At 28.6% G+C, this 23,555-nt stretch overlaps 2 protein-coding genes across 5 annotated transcripts; both read right to left on the minus strand.

Moving 5' to 3' along the window:
- Positions 1-745: 745 nt before the first annotated feature.
- Positions 746-9,266, minus strand: LOC114936251 (proto-oncogene tyrosine-protein kinase ROS-like). Of its 4 annotated transcripts, none has more exons than XM_029309390.2 (10): positions 8,966-9,266; positions 8,038-8,140; positions 7,056-7,167; positions 6,063-6,743; positions 4,440-5,875; positions 3,871-4,278; positions 3,474-3,688; positions 2,811-3,284; positions 2,200-2,556; positions 746-1,608 (listed from the first exon to the last, which is right to left on the minus strand). In XM_029309390.2, the coding sequence occupies exons 1-10, from the start codon at positions 9,074-9,076 to the stop codon at positions 1,543-1,545; spliced, it is 3,963 nt and encodes a 1,320-aa protein (XP_029165223.2). In that variant the 5' UTR covers positions 9,077-9,266; the 3' UTR covers positions 746-1,542. The 4 variants fall into 4 exon arrangements, with proteins under 4 accessions (XP_029165223.2, XP_085342080.1, XP_085342081.1 ...); XM_085485954.1 differs by lacking the exon at positions 8,966-9,266 and adding an exon at positions 7,386-7,622 and having other exon boundaries at positions 8,038-8,101; XM_085485955.1 differs by lacking the exon at positions 3,871-4,278.
- Positions 9,267-9,859: 593 nt separating this feature from the next.
- On the minus strand, positions 9,860-23,441 carry LOC146721887 (uncharacterized). Its single transcript, XM_085485887.1, has 10 exons — positions 23,337-23,441; positions 20,835-20,940; positions 18,801-18,921; positions 17,583-18,254; positions 15,064-17,360; positions 14,647-14,999; positions 13,600-13,896; positions 12,647-13,117; positions 12,031-12,387; positions 9,860-11,397 (listed from the first exon to the last, which is right to left on the minus strand). The coding sequence occupies exons 1-10, from the start codon at positions 23,439-23,441 to the stop codon at positions 11,347-11,349; spliced, it is 4,830 nt and encodes a 1,609-aa protein (XP_085342013.1). The 3' UTR covers positions 9,860-11,346.
- Positions 23,442-23,555: the final 114 nt, after the last annotated feature.

The raw sequence follows: 23,555 nt of genomic DNA on the forward strand, positions 1-23,555 counted from the left end.
TTAATTTGAAATTAAAAACGTATAAAATACGCAAATTTTAAACAAAAATTGAAATATAATGTAAAATTGTTTTTTATTCGATAACATATACATTTCTTAAGTAATATCTATTTTTAATATACCATATACGCTACTCAAAATAATTAAGGAATCAAAAAAATTGTCCAAAAAATAAGCAAAAAAATTGTCCAAAAAAAATTATCTCTATATCACATTATAGAGCAAAGATTCAGCTTTAAGAATCCATTCTTAAAATTGTTGTACCATGATTTTTAACGGAGTTATGAAAGATCAAAGTGAAAATAACGTTTTTTCTTCAATTTGCGATAACTTGATAAGAAAAGATCGAAATTTAAATTTTAAAAAACGATTTTGCAACGAAAATTTCATGCTTTAACGTGAAAATGTCAAAATTTTTTTCAAATCTTCTTGTGTATGCGACATGTTTACAAAGTGAGAAAAAATTTTCCATTTCGTTATGTTCGTCCTTTTCTGTATGTAAAAAATATCAAATTGAAGAAAATGAAAAGACCTATGATTTCTAAAAATTTCAAGCTTTAAAACTTTTTTTTTGAATTTTAAATTATTATTTTTCGAAACAAAGTTACAGCTATTTAAAACTTGCTTATGTTTCGGACAATTTTTTTATTCCTTAATTATTTTGAGAAGTGTATATTCGAATTAGCCTAAATGTGTTAGAGTTATTGTGCAAGTAAATTACGCAAGTATTGTCGAATATTTAAACTTATCTTAAACATATTTATTGAATATTTGTAAGACTACAAACATATTTTTCTATTATATTTTTCATCTTTTATATATTTTCTGTCTATTTTACTGTATATACTCTATCTCTGAATCTAATTCAATGTCTATCTTGATTCAATGGTCGATCTCGATCGAGTGCTTACTAACAACAATAAGAAAATTTACAATATGACTTTTTTTAATTAGATGAAGACAGAGGACAATTATTGATGATAAATATAAAAAGCACGATTAAAAAAATTATTACATATTATATCGTATTTAGTTATAGTGTCTATAGATACAGTAACCATCCGTCCTTTATTTTAGAGGACAGTTCTTTACTTCAAATAGTTGTTCTTTCAGATTTTCCATTTTTCCAAAATTTATCTTTGTCCTTTATTTAAAGAAATTTATTTTTAATCCGGAATCTATTTAAGAGACCAAAGGGTTTGTTTCAACATAATAAGTTGAGTTAGTTTCAAACTATAAGAATAAGAACGTAGACGTCTCTGATAGCCACAGAATTACTTTTTTCCGCTCGTCGATCTCTCCACTTTGGCCGCAAACTGATTTGAAGAAAACATGTTGAAACAAAATCCAAAATTTTCAAAAATTTGACCTTTATTTTCTCTTAAAAAATATGATCACCGTAGCTATCGATGACGGTAAAATTGATTATAAATGTCGATCAAAGATTTGAAAAGTTGCTTAGCCAAGAAAGCGATTATGTTGAAGATTCTATACCATTTAAGGCATCAAATAGTTAAGCGTTCGGAAGTACAGGCTATGTTTTCAATGAGGTCTGCTATCAGATTCAGATATTATCTGAAGATAATCTGGTGCTTCAGAACGCGGATTCTAAAACAAAAAACAATGCATTTTATTAAGTAAGTAAGAATTAAAAAAAGAGAGGGATTGTATGTGTATGGTTTAAATAAAGCTTATACAATACATAAATTTCAGTATTACATAATATGACGATATCGAGTCATGTAACTATGTGAAAAACACGATTATTTTGTAGTTTAAAAATTAGATCATAATTGAAAAAAAATAAATATCATAAATTTGCATCTTTGGCCATTAATTTGCGAAAAAAAGTAAAAATAAATTCTTAAATAAATTTCTTCTAATAAAATTAGCTACAATAAATATAAAATCTTTATGATTTATCACTTGCTAGCGTTTCTTGTATCTCTATGTGTAAAAGCCATTTTCTATTATTTATACATTAATATTATATTTTAAGAATTATGTTTTACTAACGTAATCACGTTGTAAAATTTTAGTAAAATACATAATTTTAAATAATAATAAATGTATTATAAAATATAAGCAAAAATAAAAGCAATATTTATGAAATATCTTTTTAGATGATATTATATCGGAAATTCATTGTTCCATGCAATAATATGCATAATGTACATAAAAAAATTACGATCGAGTTACCTGTACATGTCTGATAATATTCATCGAACTTAGCATCGCGTCTTCTATTTCATTTCTTAGAATTTCGATAATTTCGAAACAATGTTTGAATTTTGGTCTTTTTGTCGCCACATTCCAGCATTTTAGCATTAGCTGATACAATTCCGGTGGACAATCAAGAGGTTTCGATAGTGTATTTCCCGTACACACAAATTGGCATACTTCAATATTATTCTTATCAAAATAGGGCATTCGGCCCAATGATGTAATTTCCCACATTACTACCCCGAATGCCCAAACATCGCTTCTTGAAGTAAATTTTCGATATCTCAAAGATTCCGGCGCCAACCAGCGAATAGGAAGCGGAGTTCTTCCTTCCTAACACAATTTTTAGACAATTAAATTTGATAAAAATCGTTCATTTTTGAAGCAAGTGTGTGCAGATTTAATTCATCTACACCTTTCTTTGTACACATATAAAAAATACAAATATAAGAATATAAAATACAAAAAATATAAAATACAGTTCTACATTATAAAATATTTGTTTACATTCTGTGAATTTAAAGATGTATATTATTATAATAATGCAAAAATAAAAAAAAGTAATTCTTTAAAATAATTGCATTTACCATTTGCATGCGGTAATAGTCTTTTTCGTAAATATCTCTCGTTAGTCCGAAGCCGCCTATTTTGACAATACGATGTTCGCGATCTCTCGCCGATATTAAGCAATTTCGACACGCGAGATCTCTATGCACGAAGTGCTGTTCTTCTAAGTAGCGACAACCCCGAGCAATATCTTCGCACATGGCAAGCAAGTCTTGTAAACGCAAAGCGTGCGGATTTGACGATACCAATGTCCGACTCTTTTTCAAATAAGTCAGCAAGTCATCAGCTTCCATTAATTCCAATATGAGCCATGGTGAACTCATGTCAACACAGATGCCAAAAATTTTTAGTATATGTTTGTGGTCAAAGTCGCTCATAAGGGTGGCCTCTTTCAAGAATTCATACTCCTGTTGCGAGGTAGCATTATCTGGTAGCATTTTTATGGCAACAGTTCTGTCCGAGTCTTTAAAATTTTTGACAGTTCCTTGATATACCTGCGCGTTATATTTCATAATTAACACAAATTGAGAGTAAAAATGTTTATATTATTTAACTTTTTATGAAAATTTTTGATTTCTACTGTTACTTTTACTAAAAATGTGTTTTTACCTGAAAATTTTCCGATTAAAAAATTAAAGAAAGTTTTCTAGGATATATTTAAATAATAAGAAATTAATTTTTACCTCTCCAAATGCACCACTGCCCAGAAACTTTTCTAAAATAATTTTATTTATTTTGATTATTCCTATTCGTGCAAATGCGTCCCGATCATGTTGCAGTTTAGAATCGTGCACAGGATTGGTTTCAGAGTTATTGCCATAAAATTTTTTATAATTAGTTATTAATTCGATATTGCTTGTCGAAGACAGATTTACTCGTTTATTTTTTTCTCGGTATGCTGTTGGATAAAAAAGCATTATAATACACTTATTTAATACTATGCATTGCGCTATTATCAACAAATATATAATATAATAATCTTTCAGAAACTTTATATATATATATATATATATATATATATATATAGTCTAAAATAATTTTTAATAAAAGTTCTCAATGTATAAGAACAATATAACATACAACAGTAAAAGTAGTAGACATTACAGATTACGATGGTAGCGACAAGGCTTAATATTAATGCTATGTATTGCAAAATTAATATTTCCATAGATTCTGTTAAATCGACGATTCTTGATTCGCTCCATTTTCCAAAGCCATAAGCGTTTTTAGCCTGCACGCGAAATCGATATTTCTGATTCATGTATCTCGTAATTATCCAGTAATTATCTGTTCCATTATAGTACAAATTCCAATGATTGCTTTTGTCAGTCTGATTGCTTTCTTTATAATTATTTTTGATAATTAAACCTTCCAGTCTATACAAAATCACTTGCGAATCATGAGGTTGCGCAGGTTCCCAATTCAACTGATACGTCAAATTTGGAAGTTTTGTTACCATAGGTATCCCAGGAGCACTTGGTACATTACCTTTGTTATACAAGAATACAATTTAAATATCTTTGTTTTATTTTAAAATTTATTATCTTAGAACCTTATTATTTAATTTCCAATTCAAATTCATTTTTAAGAAAGTCTTAAAGTACACACATAATATCACAAGTGTATACATATTGTCATTGTTTACTCACCAAGCGTTTCAAAATTGAATCCTTTTTCAGGCCATACAAAATCGTTCATGTATTCGGGATATCTCAGGATCAAACGGAAATTGTATACAGTTCGCGGCAGTAAATTCTTTATATAATATGTTATTGTATTATTATTTCTTTCGCTATTATTTGCGATTTGCCACTCTCGCATCGTATCGTTTTTGTATTCCAGTATGGAACGGAATTTAGTGTGAATCGTCAGATTAATGCTAGAAATCCACGAGATATTCATACTGTTTGTACTGACTCCATTCAGATTTAAATTATTCGGTTCCGACATGTAAACCGTTTTAATTAAACTATCTTCGAATAAATGGCTGAAGTTGGTTGGATATACACGTACATATATCTGATAATTATGTCTTGGCAGCAATTTGATTATCGTGAAAAGCTTTCCATTTACCGTACGGTTCGGTTTATTTATCAGTTTTTTGTCAAGTTGATAACTTATTTTTTTTGTACTATTTGGAAATAGCAACCAATACACCTCGTAATTCACGGCCACGCAGTTTAATTTCTTGGGTGGCATCCAATGGATTATCGCCAAAGTAGGCGTTAGAACTTGAACTGTCACATCTTCCGGGGCGTTGAGTTTGCCCGGGATAGTTTTCAGTATGACATTCGATCCGAATTGCAATAAGCTCATCAATAACTTGTTGGCGTAAAAATTGCTCAATGCCAATTTCAACGTGTATTCTGTGAATGGCGTTAAATTCTGGATTTCGTAATGCCGTTCATACGTCTTGACGGTAAAATGCTCAATTTGAATACTGTCATTGTCCAAACATGTTAAATAACTCACGGAAATGTGATATATTGTGGTGGCTAAGTTGTACTTTTTGCATCCAACATTTAGAATCGGTTCCGGAAGACTCACCTCGATACTGTTCGCGTTTAAAAGCACTTTTTCAACACGATATTCTTCCATTTTAGGTGTCAGACATATCGTCGGGGGATATAATTGTAAAGATTTATCAAGAGCTATTAATCGATGATACATATTAGTATTGATACCTTGCATATTTATTTTTTCGACACTTTCAAATGCGTTTTCCTTGCTTTCGAGAAGAGCATACCTTTTTTTTATTATATAGATTATTTTATCAAAATTATTGTATAAATAAATATTTATCTTATCAATTGTTAAATCATCGAAATATGTTTTATTTGTAGCTCTTAAAATGAGGTTACATTTGGAACCATTAATATTCGTTACGAATAAATTATTTTCCAATATCCAATACATTAGTGGCTTATCGACATTTGTTGTGTCAATCTGCATGGAGGATGATAATTCTAGTTTGTATTGACATATATGGTCTTCTAAAAAGGATTTTATATTTTTTCCATTGAAGTCCGATTGCATTATGATATTTTCATTTTTGTCCGAATTAAGTTCTGACCAATATAAATATCTGAAAAATATGCATATTATATTCACTGCTTTTAAGATATTAAAAAATTCTCTATGAATTTATAATTTCATAACTTATGAGCTTTAATATAATATCTACATACTAAATTACTAAAAAATTAGAACAAATTTTTAATTAAAAAAAACTATTAATTTTTTAAATTAACATGTGTTTTAGTGATTTGCACCTTGTATATGGCAGTGCTACTAAAAAGAGAGAAGAATATATTCTTGAAGATATTAGAGATTTTGTTATGATTTCATCTGATTTGTTCATGCTCATTTGTTCCCACAAAGTTAAGTCTAGCTTCATAATGTAGAGGTTGTCCATTTTAATTTGTAGCCAATAAAGATTTCTACGAATCCAATCGATGCAGAGATTGTTCGCAGTAACGTCGAGCTTTGTTATTTTTGTGTATTTTAGATTAGCTTTGATTTCGTTTTGATTAAAGTCCGATGTTATTAGCTCTGAATTGTCAGTAATCCCATAAATTTTATGTTCCAATGCCGAGTAAACGATTTCTTTATATTTAACGCGTACAGGAAGTTTAAAGCCGATCCGAAAATCTATATCCAATACATCCACACTTTGTATATCCATCGGCATTTCGAGTAATAGAGGTATCGGATTCTCATGTGTGGTTGACACGTTGATGCACTTAGTGTAAGGACCAGCACCAAATTTGTTATGTGCTCGTACTTTGAAATAGTAGGTTGTATTAGGTTTTAAATCGCATATTTTATGTTGCAATATTCTATTTGACAATGGGAAAATATTAATGATTTTAATTGTTTGATTTAGGTCCTCGAACCAATATTGGACACTATATTTTTGTATCTTTCCAATTGTCACTTTAGGTTCGTTCCATCTGTAAAAAAAATAACATTTTAATGTTTCTATTTTAACGAATTTTCGCAAAGAAATGTATTGAAGTATGTATAAATTTATATTTTAATATAATAAATATATATTCTATAAATATATATTTTTTATATTAATTATATATATATATATATATATATATATATATAAATAATATAGAAATTATACATATAAATATATATATATATATATATATATACGTATATACATATATGTATACCTATGTATAAATGTGTGTATGTGTGTCGTTAAACTTAAAAGAATGAAAAAATAACAGTTAACAATTTAGATTCTTTACCTGAATGTCACAAAAATGTCTTTCTCAGTTAGTCTATTGCCAAATTCTACGAATGCTCTAGGAGATGTCGGTTCGCTTGGAATGCTTTCTAGTATACTGCTTTCCTGGAGCACTTTCATAATTATACATAATTATAATCATACACATTTATATACAAAAATAGAATATATATTACATATGTATAATGTGTATATAAGTAAATCTTTCTAAAAATTTCAATTATACATATTGACATATATAATTATATATTAAAATTCTGATTTTACCACATCTGTGTGTGGCTTTTACTAATGTATAAATATATATACGTATATATGTGTATACACACACATGTATGTAAAATGCCCATGCCCACGTTTATCGAGAAGATTTGTGCAGCTATTCCCGTTCCCATGCAAGGAGAGAGTTATTCGCATATCATTTAAGGAGCATATTACACGACACGCTTCGAGAGTTGGAGCAGAATAAAGCATTTCGTAGGTTCAGTCAAAAAGTAATTAATTCATCAAGTGCCAGATATTATTCTTGCTCACAAGATATTCCCATGGATCCATATTCAACAATTAACTATATAGTTAAAATTAAAATTAAAAACAAATATTTTATAATAAATAGAAATTTTTTATATAATAATTGCAGAGTTACACATATAATGATTACATTGATTTTCTACATATAATGATTACAAAGTTAGCAAATAATGATTGAATAACGATATTGATTTCGTCTTAAACTGTTTCGAGTACTCGCATCTCTTGCTCTTTATCTCTATCTTCTTGAATAGATTTTATATTTATACGTATAATCTTTTTGTTGTTAAGAGTTTCTATAGATTTAATTTTTTCTGTAAACCATTTTTTATGATTCAATTTTATTTTGAATTTAAATATATAATTTCTTGATCAAGAAATTGTAGAAATGTAAACATGCCTGCAAATTAATTTCTTATTTTATTATATATATTATAGAATTAATATCTTACCGACTTTATTTTGCACAGTCACATTGTCAGAATAATTCTGGACAGAGTCGATTTTTGATGACACGTAATCATGAATTGTGATGAACTCGAAGAATGGGATATCCTGTTAAGTCGATAGTAAAAAGCTAAATAAGAATATAACGGTTTTTTAGTAAATAAATCGTGGAAAATTGATTTTTTTAATTATTGACACAATTTTGTTTAATAATTCAATTTTTTTATTATATTATTTAATAGGTCGAGAGTAATTAGTTAATGTCTTCAAATAAGACTCCCTTTTAACTCTATTTTTTTATTTACAAGTACATTTGTTTTTACTGATAGTTTTAAAATAATATTTATATTTGAAGAATAAAAATATTTTAATTATTACTTGTTTGTAGTCAGAGAAATTCTTTGTAGTCATAAATTTCCATATTTAAAAATATTGTCAAATTTGTTCTGTATTATTATTATGTATATTCGAATTCAAATAAATTTTTAAAAGCATAAAAACTTGACTAGTATTTCAATGTAAATATTACGTCATAAATAAAGCGTATAAATAATAATTCGCACATAATAATAGCAAGTCATCGATATTGTATCTTATTGATTTTATAAATTGAATGTAAGAATTGCTTGATTGAAAGTAATTTATTGTACCGATTTCCTACTTTGACATTTAGAATCCATTTTATTACGTAACTTATTTTAAATAAACAATTTTAATTTTTTATATTGATTTTATAAAAGAATACAAAATAATTTATTCTGTTAGTTTTACAAAAATTAATAAATATAAATATTAAAAAAGTAAAAATATTGTTTTGTTACGTATTATGCAGTTTCAATTACACAAATATATTTTTTACCTAGAATGTATAACATTCAAATTTTTTATTTGCGTAAAAGTTTACATAAAAATAAACTTTTTCTGAAGACTTACCGAATTCTCAAGATTCTCCAAGTTCTCTAGATCTTTTGAGAACGTAATAGTTGTTCTCGTTAATATTAACACTTTTAGTAAAATATATATTGTTAATGTTCTTGGCATCATAATTTTCTCCTGTTACAAATATGTGTACTTGACCAGCTTACACGCGATTGGCTACTGACTAACAGCTATGATTATTTCATGCGTTCAATGATTCAAATTGAATAATGAAACTGAAGGCTTGTTGAAGTCCCCCTCTTTAAGTTTATCGACAGATTTTATTATGTTGAGTTTATATGTGTGTGCATGTGTTTTAAAATTACGAGTTTTTATTTTGAATGTTACTTTTTAAAATTCTTTTTTGTGTCATTTTTTAGCAAATTAAGCAAATACAAAACTGCGCTAATAAATAAGTATATTTTAATTAGTATTTTACTTGATTAAACAAAATGCAAAATAATGCGTATAGTATATTATGTAATCGATTGTATCAAAGTAATTTTATTGTCTTTTTTTTTAAGATTTATTTATGTTTGCATAATTTTAAATATATTATATATATTTCTTATATTTTCTTCGTATAAAGATTATTATAATTAATTAATTATAATTTTTATAATTACTATTATTATTATAGTAATCATTATTATTATTATTGTTATTATTTATTTATTTATTTATTTATTTAACAGTTGTTTAAAATAAAATAGGTAAAATTAAAAAAAATTATTAAATCAAATCAAACAATGGCGCGCGCTTGTGTTGTCTAGTAGATATGAATATTAAATTATTTTAAAATGCAAGGAAATGTAATACTAAAAAAAATTAACAAAATCTAGGGAAAAACTTAACACATATTAGTTTAAAGATAAAAATGAGAATTTAAATTTAGGCTCTATTACGACAACGTAATGAAAGAGTGAAAGGGCAATTGACAACCGTAAGCACTAGTTATAATGTGCCACTGATAGTTAATTTATTCGTATGAGAAATATAAGCCTATAAACGTTTCGGTCGTTTTACCTTGGACCATTTTCAGTTATATAACAATTTAAATATTCAAACAAAGTGATTAATAAAAGCGTTACAAAACAAAATCATTTTAAAAAAACAATATCACTTACATAAAATAAACTGATATTAGAACAACGTGTTGAAAGCCAAACTTGTCGAAGATAATATAAACATTAAAGTGAATTAAAATGAACGTCGAGATAATAAAATAAACAAACAAGGTTGAGTCAAATTTTTTTCATACTGTTAATTATTGTTAATTATTAAATATACATGCCGTCAAGCTGTTCAGTGTCGCTTTGTGAATTTAAACAATTTTTTCGACGTTTTATGTAAATCATCCCAGACATCAATCTTCTATATAAAAAGCTGATATAAAAGCATTATTTTTATAATATTTTTAATTAATTATATTGACAAATTATTGCTTCATGCAATGACTGTATTCTATGTACATCAAAATAATTACTATCAGTTTAGCTGTATATGTCTGCTAATATTCCACGGAATTAGCACCGCGTCTTCTATTTCGATTTTCAAGATTTCTATATTTTCCAGACGAAGTCTGAAACTTGGCCTTTGGTTCACAATATTCCAGCAACTTTGCATTAATTCGTACAATTTATCTGGACAAAATTACGAGGTTTCGAACTTATTCCACGCACACACATGCTCCTTTATCTTCTTGAACATCTGAATAAAACGCGGTTACCGCTCTCGTTAACATTAACACTTTTAATAAAATACATAATATTCTTAACGTTACGAACATGATAACTTTTTCTCTTGAGGATATTTTTACTTGAACAGATTTCACGCGATTTTTGACTGACCAACACTTACTGATCAATGCATAATCAATCATTTCAATTGGCATCTGAATATATAGTCGGAGTTTTATAGCTACTAATTGTGACGAGGGAGATCTGATATTTGCGATGATACTCATCTATATAAATTTCGATTGAATTCGGTTGTGCTCGATCATGTTCGGCTAATATATATGTGTATGAAGAAAGGTAACTGATTTTTATGATGAAGAGGAGTAGATGAACTTTGGTACACCATGTTAATCGACTATGTTGATCAACCACGTTGACGGAAATCCCCGAAATTCATTATCTTTCTCCTTACCGCAAAAGTTATTTGCCCTTCTCAAAAAAAAAAAAAAAATGTAAAATGTAAAACTATGTAAAACTTTTTTCGATTAGACAAAAAAATAGATGGAAATTATTGATAATAATATAGATCGACAAACGACGATAAAATTGATTATTAATCTCGATCAAAGATCTCAAAAATTGTTTGGTCAAAAAATGCGATTATAACATCATTTGGGATATCATTGACGGTTAAATGTTCAAAAACATCACTGTGCTTCAGTCAAAATTTGCCAATGGAATGTATTCAAATTTTTTCGGCGGCGGAAGCTGAAACAAAAAGATGCATTTTACTAAGAATTACAAAAAAATGGATATGCATTTGGTGTTTGTGTGTGCGTATGTATGTGTAAGCACATATAATTAATAGAGCGCGCGCTTGTGTTGTTTAGTATAAAATAAAGTTTAAAAATTATACAAATTACAATATTACATAATATGACGATCAAGTTATGAAATCGAGCTATATAAAAACATGCTTACTTCATAGAATGGAAAATGAAATTGTAATTGAAAAGTATAATATTATGTTATCGCAGTTTGCATCTTTGACATTTAACTTGGGAAAAATTTTCTTTTTCTAAATTATCTATAAACACAATTTAGGTATAAGTACTTATTAATATAACTTATAACTCCTATTATGATGACTATACTGTTTCTTGTGCATGTGTATTAAAAAATACATATTATACATATATACTATGTATAATAATCTATTTAATGTAATCGCGTTACAATGTTAATGAAACAAATGATATCGAATAATATTAAATGTATTATGAAATTTGAGCTAATGCGTTAAAGCATTTTCATAATGCTTTTAATCGATTATATTGACAAATTATTGCTCTGTACAATGACCGTATTCCATGTATATAAACATAATTTATATCAATTTACCTGTGTATGTCTACTAATATTCCACGAAATTAGCATTGCGTCTTGTATTTCGACTTTCAAGGTTTCTATATTTTCCAGACAAAGTCTGAATGTTGGCCTTCGGTTCACAACATTCCAGCAACTTTGCATTAATTCGTACAATTTATCTGGACAATTACGAGGTTTCGATAACTTATTCCCCGCACACACATGCTCCATTATTTTGCTATTATGTATGGCAACATAAGGCAGCTGACCTAATGAAGTAATTTCCCACATTAGTACTCCGAATGCCCACACATCGCTTTGTGAAGTAAATTTTTTGTATTTCAAAGATTCCGGTGCCATCCAGCGAACGGGAAGCGGGGTTCCTCCTTCCTAAATTTAATGCACAATTTTAGCGCAGTTAAGTCTTTTACCGAAGTCGTTTATTTTTTGAAGCTAACATTACGTGCAACATTATTTGCATGCAGCTTAATTTACATATCTCCGTTATATGTATACATATAAATATAAAAAAAGATTTACATTATAAAATTTTTATTTACATTTTAGTTAATTCAAAAAGAAACGATATATAATATTATAACAATCCGAGAAAAAAATTGTTTTAACTATTTTAAATAAATGCATATACCATGTAGTAAGAGTTCCGTTCGTAAATATCTCTAGTTAGTCCAAAGTCGCTGATTTTGACAATTCGCTGTTCGCGAGCTTTCGTCGATATTAAGCAATTTCGACACGCGAGATCTCTATGCACATAGCGTTGTTCTTCTAAGTAGCGACAACCCCGTGCAACATCTTCGCACATGGCAAGCAAGTCTTGTAGACTCAAAGCGTGCGGATGTGAAGGTTGCAACGTCCGACTCTCTCTCAAATAAGTCAATAAGTCACCAGCTTCCATTAATTCCAATATAATCCATGGTGGATCCGTGTCAAGACAGATGCCCAATAATTTCAACACGTGTTTGTGGTCAAAGTTTTTCATAATCTGGGCCTCTTTCAAGAATTCATATTTCTGCTCCGAAGTAGCATGTTCTGGTAACATCTTTATGGCAACAGGTATTGTTTTTAACATTTCTAACATTTCAACACTTCCTTGATATACCTGCGACATATCTTATAATCAATACAAATTAATAGAGTGCATGCCAAAAATGTTTATATTAATTTTTGCAGTTTGTTAAGAGATTGACCATAAGAATCGAATAATTTTGAAAAATAAAATTTTAAGTTAATTTTAGAATATCTAAAGTTATTTTCGTATTTGTGCCCGCTTTTAGTTAGTTGCGCCGAGAATTTGCCGTAGATGGACAAAGAAAACGGTGAGATAATTCCTTGAAGACTAGGTGTCAAAAACGCAGATTCACTGCACATTGTATATCGAGACTATTTTGATGCGCCGAAAGTACGATTGCTCGCGTTTAACGTCAATAATAAAGAATCGAATGGCATAAAGTGCGATAGTTTTCATTGAGTAGTCCGGAACGCAATTATTTTTATTAAGAAGTTTTTATCTCAACATTTTCTGATTAAAATGTTCAGGAAAATCTTTAAGGATATATTTAAAAAATAAAAAATAAATTTTACTTCTCCAAATGCGCCGCTGCCTACAAGATCTTGTACGGTAATTTGCTCTTTTTTTATTGTGATTAGTGCAAATTCGTCGAGATCAATTTGCGGTTTAGCATCGTGAACAAAGTTGGGTTCATAGCTCACGTAACGTGTTTCGTTTGCAGTTGTTAACTTGGTACCAGATATTGATAACGAAATTATTTGTTTCCTTTCTTTGCGTTGTCGATGTTTGCCTGTTAAATAAATAAGCGTCGTAATACATTTAATACCGTACTTTGCGAAATTTAAATCATATTCAACAAATAAACTAACCTTTCAGAAATTTCTATACATATATATAATACAGGGTTTGTCCGGAAAGTAATGCGTCGCATTTTTTTAAAAAAGAATTTATTGATCGCATAGGTAAAACAACTTAAAATTGTTCGAAGTATGACCCTTCTGCGTCAATACATTTTTGCCAACGCGATTTCCATGCGTCATAAGATTTCTGGAACTCCTTGACTGGGATGCTGTTCAGGGAGGCCGTCGAAGTAGCTTGTACGTTGTCAACCGACTCGAGCTGTTGTCCTTTGAGCTCCCTTTTCAGCCGAGGAAATAAAAAAAAGTCCGCCGGGGCCAAGTCGGGACTGTAGGGCGGCTGCGGCACCGTTGCCACACCGATCCGGGTCAGGTAAGCCGTAATAACAAACTTTATCGCATAGCGTTGCTCTATCGTTCTCTCCATCACAAGTTCGACGCGACCACTAAGCAGAGGTTCACAGAATAAGCCGTCCTAACCCTCCAAGCGCATGGAAACAATTGAGCGACCTACCGTTGGAAAGCTAAGGGTACCCCCCTTCCTCCCCAACCGGTCCAATCGCTCTGCGATGTATAGTCGCGTCACAAAAAAATGCGACGCATTACTTTCCGGACAAACCCTGTAAATCTAAAATAATTTTTCAATTTAAATTCTAAATTATTACAATTATACTTACAACAATAAAAGTAATAAACATAACAGATTATGATGTTAGCGATAAGACTCAATATAAATGGCAGAAAATTATATATTTATGGTATTAGGTATTGTATAGTTGTTACTTTGTCAGATTTTGATAAATTAATATCCGCTCCTGTTTCGTTCCATTTTCCAAAACCATAAACGTTTTTAGCTTGCACACGAAATCGATATTTTTTATTTATGTCTATCGTAGTTATCCAGCAGTAATTATCTGTTCCAATATAGTATAAATTCCAATGATTGTGTTTGCCAGTCTGATTGCTTCCTTCGTAATTATCTTCAACAATTACACCTTCCAGTCGATACAAAATCACTGGTGAATCATGAGCTTGCGCAGGTTCCCAGTTCAACTGATACGTCAAATTTGGAAGTTGTATTACCATAGGTATCCCAGGAGCACTTGGTACATTACCTTTGTTATACAAGAGTACAATTTATATCATATATATATATACATGTTGTCATTGTTTACTCACCAAGAGTTTCAAAATTGAATCCTTTATCAGGCCATACAAAGTCCTTCTTATATTCGGGATATCTCAGGATTAAACGAAAATTGTATAGAGTTCGCGGCAGTAAATTTTTTATATAATATGTTATTTTATTATTTTTTCTGTCGCTGTTATTCGCGATTTGCCACTCCCGCATCACGTTGTTTTTGTATTCCAGTATGGGACAGAATTCCGTGTGGATCGTCAAATTAACGCTAGAAATCCATGAGACATTCATACTGTTTGTACTGACTCCATTCAGATTTAAATTATTCGGTTCCGACATGTAAACCGTTTTAATTAAACTATCTTCGAATAAATGGCTGAAGTTGGTTGGATATACACGTACATATATCTGATAATTATGTCTTGGCAGCAATTTGATTATCGTGAAAAGCTTTCCATTTACCATACGGTTCGGTTTATTTATCAGTTTTTTGTCAAGTTGATAACTTATTTTTTTCGTACTATTTGGAAATAGCAACCAATACACCTCGTAATTCACGGCCACGCAGTTTAATTTCTTGGGTGGCATCCAATGGATTATCGCCAAAGTAGGCGTTAGAACTTGAACTGTCACATCTTCCGGGGCGTTGAGTTTGCCCGGGATAGTTTTCAGTATGACATTCGATCCGAATTGCAATAAGCTCATCGATAACTTGTTGACGTAAAAATTGCTCAATGCCAGTTTCAACGTGTATTCTGTGAATGGCGTTAAATTCTGGATTTCGTAATGCCGTTCATACGTCTTGACGTTAAAATGCTCGATTTGAATACTGTCATTGTCCAAACATGTTAAATAACTCACGGAAATGTAATATATTGTGGTGACTAAGTTGTACTTTTTGCATCCAACATTTAGAATCGGTTCCGGAAGACTCACCTCGATACTGTTCGCGTTTAAAAGCACTTTTTCAACACGATAATCTTCCATTTTAGGTGTCAGACATATCGTCGGGGGATATAATTGTAAAGCTTTATCAAGAGCTATTAATCGATGATACATATTAGTATTGATACCTTGCATATTTATTTTTTCGACACTTTCAAATGCGTTTTCTTTGCTTTCGAGAAGAGCATACCTTTTTTTTATCATATAGATTGTACTGACTCCACTTAAATTTAAATTATTCAGTTCTGACATGTAGATTGTTTTGTTTAAACTATCATTGAAGAACTGACTGAAGTTGTGTGGATACACACGCACATATATCTGATAGTTTTGTTGTGACTGTAGAAGAATTGTCGTGAAAAGCTTCCCATTTGTCGTATGTTCGATCTTATCAACAGGTTTTTTGAAGGGAGGCGACTTTTGTATTATTTCCTGCGTTTTATTTGAATATTGCATCCAATGCACCTCGTAGGTTACTGTCACGCAGTTTAGGTTCTTGGATGGCATCCAATAAACTATCGCTAAAGTTGGCATTAAAACTTGAACCGTCACATCTTTTGGCGCGTCGATCTTGCCTGGAGCACTCATCACTTTTATATCCGAGCCGAATTGCAAATTCATTGATAACTTGTCAAAGTAAAAATTGCTTAGTGCCAGTTTCAGCGTATATTCTGTGAACGGCATTAAATTCTTGAATTCGTGATGTCGTTCGCACGTTGACTCATTATAATGCTCGAACTTGTTACTGCCATTGTCCAAACATGTTAAATAACTCACGGAGATGTTATATATAATAGTGGGTAAATTGTACTTTTTGCATCCGTCATTGAGTATCGGCTCCGGAAGGCTTATGGTGATAGTGTATACGGTTTCATTCAATACTTCAATACGATAATCTTTCATGTTAGGTATCAGACATTTCGTCTGGGGATATGGTTGTAAAGTTTTATCAAGAGATATGAATTGTTTCATGTTATAATTAGTATTTTCTCGGAAACGTACTTTACGTATATATTTCAATTCATGTTCTTTGTTTTCGAAAAGAAGATATAGTTTTTTAAAAATGTAGATTGCTTTTTCGTTTTGGTTGTAGAAGTAAATGTTTGTTTTGTCAAACGTTAAATATTTTAAATCGTATTGATTTCTAAACGAATTTCCTGAAACCTGGTAACATTTACAACCATTAATATCTGTTATGATTAAGTCATTTGAAACTGTTTTCCAATACAATAACGGTTCAATATTTGTTGTATCAGTTTGTAAGAAGGTGGGCCTGAATTGTAGGTGTGTACAGAAACATTTATAGTTTTTGCTAAGAACTTTAATGTTTTTTCCATCTAAATCCGATCGCATTATTTCAGACTGGACAGAAAGGTACCAATAAATATATCTGAAAAATATGCATAGTTACTACTAATAAGATATTTTATCAGAATATAATTAAAGGTATATTTAAATTGTTATAATTCTGTGTGAATTTTTGATTTTATAACTTGTGTTAAAAAACAATCATTAAATAATTAAAAGATTATATATAAAATACAATAACATGAATTTTTAGTAAAAAAATTCAAAGTTAGTACTTTCTTTAAATAGATAAAATGTAATGTACCCTGTTGATGGCAGTACATGTAAAAATTGTGGTATATTTTGACGATAGTATATGTTAATTTCATCATATTTCACTATGCCCATTTGTTGCCACAATGTTAAGTCTAGCTTTATAATGTATGTTCCCGTTCTGTTTGATTGTGTCCAATAAAGTTTTCTTTGAATCCAATCGATGCAGAGATTACGCGCAGTGTAATCGAGCTCTGCTATTTTTGTGTGGCTTCGATTGGTTTGGATATCGGTTGGATTAAAATCCGATGTTATTAGCTCTGACTGGTTATTTATTCCATATATTTTATGTTCCAATGCTGAGTAAACAATTTCTTTATACATAACGTCTGTGTAAAGTTCAATGCCTATCTGTAAATCTACATCCAATACATCCACACCCGATTTACGAAACATGTGGACGAGTAATAGAGGTATTGGATTCTCATGCGTAGTGGACACATTGATGAAATCAACATAAGAAAAGTCGGGTCTGCTATTATACATTTCTATATTGAAATAGTAAGTTGTATAAGGTTTTAAATCATATAATTTGTATTCTAATGGTTTAATAAATGTGTTACTATCATTAAGGTTTATTTGAATCGTTCGATTCAGAATTTCGTTGCATTGAATTCTATAATTTATTCCAAAATTTTCATTTATCAATTTAAATTTGTCCGATCTGTAAAGAAGTATGGTATCTTAAACCTTTTATTTTTAGCAAAATCTGATTTTAGCGAATTTCTGATAAAAATATATATAAGTAATATATATGTATATATATATATATATATATATATCACGTTGCGGGACACCCTATATATATATATATATATATATATATATATATAATATATATATATAATATATATATATACAGAGTATTCCGCAATGTGATGTCTACACTGAAACTGTGTATTCTTGGTGTCATTCTAACAATAAGTCAAAAAGTCTTAATATACTTATGCCCTAAAGTCGATTGTTTTAAAGTTATAGCAAAATAAGCATAATTGCATAAAATAAGAATATTATCACTGATATACAATAATTTAAGTACTCTAAATAAGTGATTATTTGGATTTATTAGTGATAAATTTCCATAAGGGTATAAGAAACATTCAAACAATTAGAAATACGCACGCACGCACGCATGCGTGAGTGTGTGTGTATCGTTTAATTTAAAAGAATAAAAAAGTACAAGCTAAGAATTTAAATTTATATTCTTTACCTGAATGACACAAAAAGGTCTTTCTTGATTAATACGTTATCAAATTCTACGAATGTCCGAATAGATAATGTTGGATTGCTTATAATGCTTTCCGGAAATAATCTGTTATCTCCCTGATGTACTGTCAAAATAATAATTATACATAGTTATAATCATACAAATTTATATATAAGGATGGAGTATATACAATATAAATAGACCTTTCTATATATTTCAAGTATAACACATATTGATATTTAAGCGCGCTCTCCGAACCTAGCTATAAAATGATACATTAAACTTCCAGTTTCAGTAATTGAGAAAAAGTAAAATAAAACAAATTTTAACGGCTGACAACAAAAATAATAGAGTGAATATGTCAATTATTGTGTCCTTTTAGTTGCACCTCCATGTTTTTAAATTTAAAAAGATTTCCTAATTTTTTTCTACGTCTTAAGATATTAAAATTATAATACAATGTTTTTTGTAATACAAGGAATTTTTTTGTAAATAAAATATTTTAAAAACTTTAAAAATTATAATAAAGTAAAAAGAGATTCAAGCCAATTACTGGATAACAAAAAATGACAAAAATGAGTAATTTACTGTACTTTTTATCAATTACTGTAGAAATTCAGAATACTGTGCCCTAAATATGTTGATTATACCATATACCGTGTAGCATAAGGCGGCTGTAATTGCCACGTCGGCAAAAATGACAAAAACTTGTGTAATTATTAGACACATGGTAATAAAAAAAAGCACAAATTCTTACCAGTTATTGGATTCATTAAAAATAAAAAAAATATTTCAAAAATTAAAATATTGTTTCTTCGTAATTTATACGGGTTTTAATAATAGAGTATACATTTTTTTATAGGTGATGCACATGAATCTATTTATATTGATATGTAAAAACAAGCTATATAAGGGGGGGTATCAAACATTTTTAATATTATTTTCAATTTTTAAAAAGTATAAATGTTATATATTTAATCTTGACATAAACATAAAAAATTAACTCAATTTTATAAGAAAATTAATATCCTGAATTTTATTATGCTATATTTTATTATGTGAGAAAATAAACTGAGAACACAATAACTGGCACATTTATTTTATATGATATACATAAAGTCCGATGACAGATACTTTTAAATCAAAAAAGAAATAAATAAAATTACAAACTGAAAATTAACGTATTGCGAGTATTGATTTTTAAAATAATCAAACAATAAAATTAATCTATATGCGTTTTTTGAGAGACTTAGAAACATAATTACTAGTTCTGACCAAAAATAAATATTTTATAATAAAAGAGACAGTAATTGTCAACGGTCTTTCAATGATTTTTAAGAAAAACAAATATTCCAAACACTTTAGTAAGGCTTTCAAAAAGCATATTAGAATTTTAATAAACTAAAGTCAAGTCGTATATAGAGCGTCAGTGACAAGAAAGAATTGAGATTTATTTCATTTTATGACATATCGTACCAAGAAATGTTTGTGCTCTGTGCAAACAACTAATCAGTTTCAACGAAAATTAATTCTTTCCATGTACCATCTGCCTTGATCTTATACTGGTTGTTAGCAGATTGAAATTCAAATAACACGCAATATCAAATGTTATACATTGATGAAAAATCCTTTAATGATTACTGAGTGTTTAGCATTTTTCGAAATTGTCTATTGATTAAAAATATAGAAATATAAAATTTCCAACTAGAAATACAAGATTTTCAACTAGAACTAGTTAGAAATGATATAGCTAGCTAGCGTGAACAGATGAGTGCTTGCTTTCATTTCTCTGTTTCTTTCTTTTTCGAAAAGAATTTATATTTATTTATTTATATCTTGTCGAGAGTTTTCTTCTTATTGAGAGATATTTCTTTAAATTTAATTTTTTCATTTTTTTGAATTCGTGTAAAAGTGTAATTTTTCATTCACAGTATACGATTTTTTGTAATTTGATTTTATTTCACTTTGCATATGCAATTTTTTGCAACTAATCAGGAATATTTGAGAATATAAACATGTCTAAAAATGAATTCTTACCGGCTGCATCTTTTTCAGTTAGGTTGTACAAATATTTCTGGATAGATAACTTCTGGATTTGTGACAGGTAATCATTAACTGTGAAGAACTCGAAAAATGAAGTATTCTGTTGAATAAATAATAAAAATTAATAAGAAATTATAACTGTCTCTCATATAGTAATTACATCATAGATCTAGTTCTCTTTGATTATAAAAAGCTTTGTCTAATAATTCAGTTTTTGTTAATTTTAGTTTATTTAATAACAATAACTTCTTTCTCCCTCTTCAAGTAAGACTTTACTTAAATTCGATTTCTATTTTCACGGTAGCGATTGTTATCATTGATATTGTTTTAAGGTTTATATTTCAACACTAAAGTTAATGTTATTATCATTGTTTTGTAATCATCAAAATATTCGAAATTCCTGTATTTAAAAATCTTATTAATTTTTTTATATTTTTGCTGTCTAATAAATTATCTTCCATTTTCCTATAAATATAATTTTTATTATCATGTTCCAACGCAAGTGAAATTTGAAGAGTATAGTGCCATAAACATTTGACTTATTGTTATATTTCGCCTAAAATATGTACGTATGTTAATATATGTACAGGGTGTTTCCAATACATACACATCATTATGTCGGGTTACCTATCTGCTACAACAGGGGCATGCTTTATGAGAAAAAGAAATCGACTTTATCACTCTATATATACAGTGAACACTTGTGAAATTGGATAATATAAATAAAATATATATTTATTAATATAAATAAAATAACATAAGTAAAATTTAATAATCAAATTTTATTAAAATTTTACTGTAAAATATTTTTTAATTTATCTGTAATATAATTTTTATCTATCAATATAATATAATATTCATAAGTCATATAATAAATTTTTAGTAAATATAAGTCATATAATAGATTTAATCTCTGAATATAATAAGTCATATAATAAATTTATTATATGACTTATTATATTTACTAAAAATTTATTATATAACTTTTATATTTACTATAAATTTATTATATGACTTATTATATTTATAGATAAAAATTATATTAAAGATAAATTAAAAAAATATTTTTAGTAAAATTTAATACAATTGGATTATTAAATTTTACTTATATGTTATTTTATCTATATTATTAAATATTTTATCTATATAGTTCAATTTCACAAATGTTCACTGTATATACAAAGTAATAAAGTCGATTTCTTTTTCTCATAAAGCAAGCCCCTGTCGGTAAGCAGATAGGCAACCCGACATAATGATGTGTATGTATCGGAAACACTCTGTATATACATGTTTATTATATACATTATTATATATATTGATACAATAAATAATATTATTAGATATATAGTGAATAGTAGCTATTTAGCTATAATTATAACTATAGCTATATTATTGACCTTAAAATATTTGTGAAATACACTACGTTTCGACCTTAAATTTAGGTCTTTTTCAAGTGCTAAAATTATAAAAAATCAATAGTTAGCGACGCAAAACTAAAACTAAATACAAGTCAATTCGTGCAAGGAGAGACAACAATGTACTTACTTAAAACAATTCTAATAAGCCACATTAAGATATAGAGACATAAATTATGATATGTTAAGCGCTGTGAACTTTAACATGTCGCTAAGACATTCTGTCAACTACTGATACAAGACGTTAAAATATTCTAATGACCTTATCATAAACAGAGTATTGAGATTGTCTGTGTCAGTTTGAAGATTGATTGTGTTCGTTTGCTTTTTAATATATAACATTTCTTACGTCTATGTTTTTCAGTATGTAAAATACAAGGGTCAAGCCACCGGAAATCGTGATTTCATTCTATTCTATGTTTGCTAACAACCGACAGATTCGATTCATTTTTTTTAATGTTGTTCTGGTGTTCCTTTATGCGAGTATTTAGATGTCTCTTTGTTTGTCCTATGTAAGAAACATTGCAATCAATGCATTCCAATCTATAAACGACATTTGTTTTATTTAATTTAGAAGTGGTATCCTTACCTCTTTTGATAAGGCTACTTAGTTTTTTCTGTAAATTATATACTAAAGTAAAAGACATCTAAATACTCGCATAAAGGAACACCAGAACAACATTAAAAAGCATGAATCGAATCTGTCGGTTGTTAGCAAACATAGAATAGAATGCAATCACGATTTCCGGTGGCTTGACCCTTGTATTTTACATACTGAAATGTATGTTACGTTTAAGTTTTAATATTATACCGTTCAATTATGTAAGCATAATTTTGTGCTATATAATATTATTATTTTAATGTGTACGTTTTTAACGCAAAATTAAACAAATTTTTGTCAATTTTTTGTACTATCAAAATTTTTTTATTACGTATCTTAAACAGTTTTAATTACGCTAATAATTTCTTAGTTACGATATATAATATTTTTTCTTCATCTCTTATCTATACGAAAAAGTTTTTTATTTACAACAAGTTTAAATCAAAGCACATGAAAATATCCATTTTTTTGAAAACTGACCTGAACTATATGCATCTCTGTATTCTCTAAAGACAACGCGATGACTGCTCTCATTAGCATTAACACTTTTAATAAAATACATAATATTTTTAACATTTTGAACATAATAACTTCTTTTTCTTGCAGATATATTTTTATTTGAATTGCTTTCACGCGATTCTTGACTGACCAACAATTCTTTACTGACCAATGTATATTCAATCATTTCAATTGGCGTTT

This window comes from Nylanderia fulva, unplaced genomic scaffold, assembly GCF_048542155.1.
Source record: "Nylanderia fulva isolate GAGA-0341 unplaced genomic scaffold, ASM4854215v1 Scaffold4, whole genome shotgun sequence".
NCBI lineage: Eukaryota > Metazoa > Arthropoda > Insecta > Hymenoptera > Formicidae > Nylanderia > Nylanderia fulva.